Source organism: Laccaria bicolor, genomic scaffold, assembly GCF_000143565.1.
Source record: "Laccaria bicolor S238N-H82 LACBIscaffold_3 genomic scaffold, whole genome shotgun sequence".
NCBI lineage: Eukaryota > Fungi > Basidiomycota > Agaricomycetes > Agaricales > Hydnangiaceae > Laccaria > Laccaria bicolor.
Genome location: NW_001889874.1, coordinates 1,354,140 through 1,361,304, shown reverse-complemented (window position 1 = coordinate 1,361,304; position 7,165 = coordinate 1,354,140). Strand labels below are relative to the sequence as shown.

General features: G+C 49.6%; 1 protein-coding gene across 1 annotated transcript; it reads left to right on the top strand.

Moving 5' to 3' along the window:
* Positions 1 to 329: 329 nt before the first annotated feature.
* Positions 330 to 6,955, top strand: LACBIDRAFT_292427 (uncharacterized protein; the record flags this gene model as incomplete). Its single annotated transcript, XM_001876068.1, has 20 exons — positions 330 to 347; positions 596 to 720; positions 771 to 830; positions 899 to 1,044; positions 1,446 to 1,509; positions 1,583 to 1,782; positions 2,121 to 2,231; positions 2,365 to 2,555; positions 2,610 to 2,849; positions 2,901 to 3,933; positions 3,987 to 4,144; positions 4,193 to 4,306; positions 4,395 to 4,892; positions 5,118 to 5,142; positions 5,257 to 5,367; positions 5,408 to 5,474; positions 5,536 to 5,777; positions 5,835 to 6,568; positions 6,630 to 6,791; positions 6,923 to 6,955. 20 exons carry the CDS (start codon positions 330 to 332, stop codon positions 6,953 to 6,955), a joined length of 4,332 nt encoding a protein of 1,443 aa, XP_001876103.1.
* Positions 6,956 to 7,165: the final 210 nt, after the last annotated feature.

The window sequence follows — 7,165 nt, the reverse complement described above, 5'->3', positions numbered from 1 at the left end:
GAAAATTGGGGATGATCCGTACCTGTATTGATCTCTAGAAGGTATGGACGCTGGGTAGCGGCTAGATAAAGTGTGGATGAGTGTAGGAACGGACTTGGAATAGCAAAACACGCCTTACATCGTTCATCGATTCATGAAGACTATCAGGAAAACTAACAAATGTGCGTTTGGCTTGGTGAAAATTGCATTGTTGGCGGAAGAAGAGAAGGATGCAGCAAAAAAAGGGGGGAAGGTAGTTGGCAACCCAAAGGAGAGTCGTATGCTAGCCATCCCCGCATTAATTTTCAGGTCAAATCGACTCTGTGGACTGTGGAGTGACGATGAGAATAATGGCAGATGAGGAAAGAGTACGTACCCATAGCAAACCGTTCTAAGAAGGTGGCTCATCGACGCCTTATCCTAGGAACGGCTCGAAGGACCAAGCGATTTAGAGGTAGAGGTAGTAGCTGGTAGTAGAGGTAGTATATTCCGGAGCGGTCCCAATGAGGAACAACCGGTTCCCGATACACGGTCGAGATGATGGTTACAACCAACGAAGTCGTCCGTAATGTTTGGTCTTGACCATGCCGATCACGCCCATTGATTTCAACTACAGTCCACCACCACATGCCTTCACATCTCCGATGGTTCAAACAAATACTGCCCTCTCTCCTTCCTGGTTACGGGGATTCCGCGAAACCGTTACTGGGGTTTCTCCAAATGGACGATGAGGGTTTGCCGGTAAGTCTGTTCAAAGTTTCTAGTAGCCGTGCAGCTGATGATATGTTTAGGATGAGCTTGCACAGATATATGGAAAAGTCTGTTGAAAACGACAGTGGAAGTGCTCCAAGGTAAATCTCCGATCTTTTGGATCAGGGATTATCATCTTTCCTATAATCGTAGAATAATGAGGGCATAGCTGCCTTTGGGCGTCGCACCTGACCGAAATCCTTAGAAACCCTGGGCTTGACTTTACGGTGAAGCCCGCGCCATCTGGTATTGAGAAACCAATATCCTCTTTGAGTTCCGGTACACCCATCCACGACAACTTCAAACCAGGCAAATGTACCTACCAATGGCAAACACAAATCAAGCACCATTCAAAAATCGTGGAGAACAATGCGCATTTTGTTCCCTATTGCACAACTTGGCGATGCTGGAGAACACCTTATTAAGTTGCTGGTGGATAATCAGAGGGAGCTTGTGGATCCTTTGAGCGAGGGTAGTGCTCGTCCTGTTTGGGCTCACTGTCTGTGGCGTAGACTCGATGCGGGACTTCAGGGGTTGTGGAGAGGTTGGGAGAAAGTGGGACTGGGCGAATGAGGAAAAGGAAACCATTTGGAAGACTTGCGTTGAAAATTGGAAGAGGGCCCGAGGTCATTAGGAAGGAGGTGTCGTCTTGCTTGCCGTTCACGTATGTCTCGTCCGTTCTGAGAAAGAGAAAGAATACTGACTTTCGCCTACAGGGATGCCAATCAATGGGGCCTCAGAACCGAAGACGATGCTCAATGGGGAGAACTCCTCGAACAGGTGATCAGCAAGGCATACGACTACGGCCTGGATTCCCAGACTGTCCTCGATAATATCACAACTTTCATCTCAGCCAATCAAACGCCTACCAGTGGAACCTCCTCGACGCGCGGCAGAATTACTCACTTCCCCATCTGGACATTGTGGAAGCGCGCGAGATCCCAGAGCTTTTCGTCGAGTTCGTCAACGACACTATGCGGTCGAGCTACCTTCCTGAACCGAGGAACAAGCCCTTGCCGTTGTGGCTTGTTTACATGGACTGCCAGTTTGAAGGTACTTTACACCTATAACCTCTCGAAGAAACGATCGACTAACAACTCCTCGACCAGTCTGTGTCAGCTTGACTCTCGGCATGCATGCGTCAAGTCGAACAGAATTGCCAGAGGAAACACATCAACGACGCTTCCCCGCCGAGCGACCGCCGTGTTGCATGCGTAGGGTTCTGTCATATCTTTCAACCGAAACGCCGAGATTTCATCATCATGGTTATGACCGATGACGATGGGCAAATGGGCGCGCACACACAGCCCAAAGTCGTCTTCCTGCCTATGATCTCCTTACTCAATTTCGATTCTCTCCTTCTTTTGGTGGCCTACGAAGGCTTTGTGTAGGCGAAGTCAATCTCAGTAGGAAGCCCGCGTGGAGAAAGGAAGCCCCATCCCATTACGACGTGTGGGTCTTCTCTCTTCCTTGTTCACTCCGAATCTTCACTGAAACTCAACGTATGTACAGGTATCTCCAAGCACGGCGATTTCGGGCCACCACGAACGCCTTTCGCAAATCGTGCCTCCCGTCCCTTCACGAAAAGCTCGCTCGCGGGATTGGAAATGACAAATATGGCGACGAACCCTGCAGTCGATTCTAGGGATGCCAATTTTGAATCAACATTCCAAGTGCCTGCCCAATTTTGTAACGCGAATGACGGAAACGTCCACGTGATGAGAACAAAAATTCGAACAGTAATTGTGGCCACTCAAGCCACCATGTCAGCGACTCAGGACAGCGCAGTTCTTTATGCTATATACTCTGTACTCAGCTTTTGCTTGGTACGTACTCAACATGTCTAAATCGATAGTAGCTAACCATGCCGTGTTTACCAGAGCAACCGTGTGAGGTTCACCCGTCCTAGGCTGCCTACCAATCAATCTCGCGAAAGCAAAGAAGACATGAGGAGACAGTTGGAGCGGGAGCTGAGAGGCCTATGGGTTGGGCCAATGCCTGTTCAAGAATTCATGGATGATTTTTTACCCTCAAGTGACATAAACCCAATGCCTGAAGTGCCAACAGACCTCATTCGAAGCTTGCCATTGACGGGAGACAGGACGATGCCGACCAAAATGGTGAGCAACATTTCTTTGAGTTGCAAGACACAATCTTATTGAATGGATCAGGCGGCGATCATCCAACACGCAGGACTGTTCCCCGGTCTGAAGGTCGTTGACACATCGGATCACCACGACAACAACGCGGACGACCACGAGAAACTTAGGCCTGACATGTCTGTGTATCTCAGCAAGGTCACCACTTCCAAAAACGTTGCTCAATTTGAGGCCGAAGAGTTAATGTTTGAACTCAAGCCTCCTTCAACACCGGCGCATCCATTCGAAGATCCCAAACCTACCGCGAATGCAGAACAGTTGGCAGAACACCCTTTCGAAACGAATACGGACGCCGGAATCTTTTGTCGAGGGCAGATCGTGTCATATTTTACAGAGTGGTTCAGTCGCCAGCATCGCACGCATGGGTTTTTGGTCTACGTTGCGAACGACGGGATGCGATTTATCAGGGCCGACCGTTCCGGGGCGATTGTTTCCCGGTCATTTGACTGGCGACAGGAACCTGAAATTTTCGCAGAATTTCTCTGGCGATTCGCTCACCTCACACCTGAGCAACGTGGACGCGACACAACCGTGCGTCCTGCCACAACACGCGAAAAAGGTCTCGCCCATCTTAATCTACGGCCTTGGGAGTCCAAGAAGGAACGGCCCATCATCGTTCTCCGGGTACCTGAAGACGACCAAGGTGGATACCGTGAGGTCATTGCTTGGGGCGCGATGGCCGACGCGGATTCGCTGATTGGTAGAGCAACGCGTGCTTGGCCGGTATACGACCTCAAGCTCAAGAAGGTCGTCTTTCTGAATGATTCTTGGCGCTCCCTTGTGGTGGGAATGGAGAAAGAATCAGAGATCCTATCGGATCTCAATAACGCAGGCGTGCGCAACGTTCCGAAGCTCATCTGCGGCGACGACATTGACACTCACCTCACACTGACCCAAGAATACATATCCAAGCCTTGGAACGCTGGAGGCACGGGGATCACCTCTCGTGTTCAACATCGCTTTCTCGAGGATTTTGTTGGCAAACATCTATGCCACTTTACCTCATCAAAACAACCGATGCAAGCTGTTTATGACGCATTTATCGGTACGCACTATGCTGAACATTTTAAGTTGTGATGGCAGCTAACGTTGCTTTAGCTCATCAAGACGCATATGAAAAGTGCGGAGTGCTTCATCGTGACGTGAGCGGAAACAACGTTATGATGAAGGATGACGGGGGAGGAATCCTCAATGACTGGGATCAAGCCAGAAGAGTTGCCGATATGGCCAGTGGTCCTCGACAACTGTTCCGTTCAGTGAGTTAAGTTTATCCATTTTGTGAATTCGCGCTAATGGGTATATAGGGAACTTGGCATTTCATGTCAGTTTTGCTTCTCGAAAATCCGGATAAACTCCAAGACCTACAAGACGATATTGAATCCTTCGTCTACGTCGTTCTATTCAATGTCCTTCGATATGTGAATCATACCAAAGTGCATAAGATACATTCCATCATGGAGGAGATATTCGACTACTGCAAATTAGATCATGATGGCAACCTTACAGGGGCGCGGAAAGAGGTCTTTACTCTTCGACTTGGGGGAACTTGGTCTCGATTTTGCTGTCGTCGACAACACGCCCTTGCAACATTGGCTTCTGTTCGCATTCGGAGCCGCAGGAGAATGGCTGTCGTACGCGTCACTTCGGACACGCAAGTACCTTCAGGCTCGAGGCATGCGGCGGGCCATTAGGCAGAAGTACATTGGCAGTTCGAAGTTGAGTGTTGATCAACCTCAGCCCGATACTGCTGATCCCCTTGACACTACCGAGCATCTTCTTTTTCATGACCATCGCATCCTAGAGGCTGCATGGCGGTCCATCCTTGACGAAGGGGACTGGCCTCAAGACGATGGGCCTGTTGATAACCTCTCGATCTCGTCGCTCATGAAACGTACACGCGACGACGACCTCTTTGAACTTGAATTCGGATCTCCTCTCAAGAAACACCGGGCATTGTCCACCCCCTACGCGACTTCGGCACCAACTCCCGCACTGCAAAATTTCGTAGGTGGCGCGACTCTTCCAATACAACCCGTCCCTCCACGGTCCTCGATTCGGCTAAGTCGAAAAGCACGTAGAAGATCTGGGCTATCTCTTGGAGGTCGTTCTTGAAAAGCATTTGAAACTACTCATCTACTCATATTGCATTTGTCATTATGTCATTATCCATGTAATATAAGCACGTACACTATATCCCGACCAATTATGTCTGACTACGAGTAAGTACAGCTCGAATGGTTGTCCATACTACACCGTGAGATAAGAACGCCAGCGTCTCTATGTCTCTACCTCTACCTCTGTCCTCTGTCAAGCGAGGTCAAGTGCTCAAGGGGAAACGTCGCTTAACCTGACTGCAACACATCCGTAGTCATAGAAGAGCTTCGCAAATCCAGGGTACAATGCGACTTTTTGGGTCAAAACGTGTCTCCGCCCAACCTGCCTTCGCAAGATGTCAACAATTCTCGACGACATCGCCGCTGTACGCGAGGCTATCTCAAACAAGAAACCATTTTGCACAGGCAGGTACCCGCTATCTGAAAACGCGGGTCTCCTATTCTTTCGTAGTGACAAAGACGACGCCGCAGGGTACGCCTTTCTTTCTTCTCTTTCCTCCTTTCATTTCATTTATCCTTGGTGATGCTGTCAGATGGATCGATCTATCCAACCCCACCTCACCAAAATTGCAAGCCCTCCTCGAGGCATGCGACCCAGTCCTGAAAGATAATGATACCCATCCAAAAGCATGGAAACTTGACAACCCGAACTTTTCAACCCGCTTCGACGTGCTCGACGCGGGGATAGTGGAACATGTACGCTCCAAGCTCGCGAAAGGTGGTTTTGTTCCTTTGGAGAGAGTTAGGGCAGAGTTGCGTGAGTTGAATGTTCATGGTGAGTAATTTCGGTTTGGGAGCAACTCTGATTTATGGGCTTACTTCCGATGTTGAGGCCCCGGATCGTTCAGCGGGCCACACGAATACAACCCCACACCAAACACATTTGGCGTACTCATCGTCGTGTTCCCTACCACGCACGAAGGTGGCACCCTCCACCTTCGGCGGAAAGCCAACAAATGGACGTTCGACTTATTTACTCATTCCGACACCGCCTTAATCAAATACATCGCGTTCTACAATGCCGTCGAACACGACCTATCCCCCATCACCTCTGGGTATCGCGTTTCTTTAATATACAACTTATACCACGACAATCCACCTCTGCCCACTGGGCCTTTGCGCGGTGATGGTGTCACTGAGGAGGAAGCGAAGCTCCGACAAAAACTTTCTGCTCTCATAGAGAATCTCGACTTCCTTCCAGACGGCGGATACCTGGGCTTCGGCCTGCGGTACCAATACCCTATCAAATCGGAGTCGAGCGACCTTGGGAGCTTGGTGGGCGCACTGAAAGGGAGCGACGCGATAATTAAGAGGGTGGCGGATGAGTTGAATATGAATGCACAACTCAAGCTGGTTTATGAGGATGATGATGATGAGGATACTTCTGATTCCGAGGATTATGAGGATGAGGATGAGGATGAGGATAGAGAAGAGTTTTCTAGAACGAGGTGGCTACTCTTGGACGACGCGAACCAGTACCCCGAGTCTATGCTTGAAGACGACGGACCGGCGAGAGTATCCGTGGCATCGTCCGGGGGCGTCATTCTCTGCAATCCAGACGAAAAGGTACGTTTCAACCCAGTTTCCCCTTTCTTACCACCTTCCTCAACTCATTGACAACTTGTAGCTAAAACCAATCAAGGACTCGCAAGGCCGCCCCGTCAAGCCTCGACAAGTTTACTGGGTTACCCCACTCACGAAGTTCTCGAGAGTGAAGAATGCGTTTGCGACATATGGGAACCAAGCGAGTGTCGGGTATACTTATGGGGATTTGTGTTTGATGGTTGAGGTGTGTAGGGTTGGGAGGAGGGTTAAGGCCAAGAAGAATTGAAAAGCTGGATCGGGAGTCGGTGTCGCTTAGTCTCTCACAGATTTGTTGTCTACACATCCCATCTAATAATAGGATTTTCTCAACAACAGCAAAAGGGCGAGCCCCAGGGCACGTTTACATAAGTATGAAAGCTGAACAAATATCAAGGAGGCTGCAACGTCCTGACTCCTGACTCGATACGTCGTGGGCGCTGGGGGCTTTGGGGTCAGTTCAGAGCTGCTACTGTGCATTGTACTGGATAAGCAATCCATAATAATAATAAAACGACATCCATGGGTACCCGAAGTGACCAGGAGCAAGCAAGAGATCTGTTACATAAAAGCTCTCTTGAA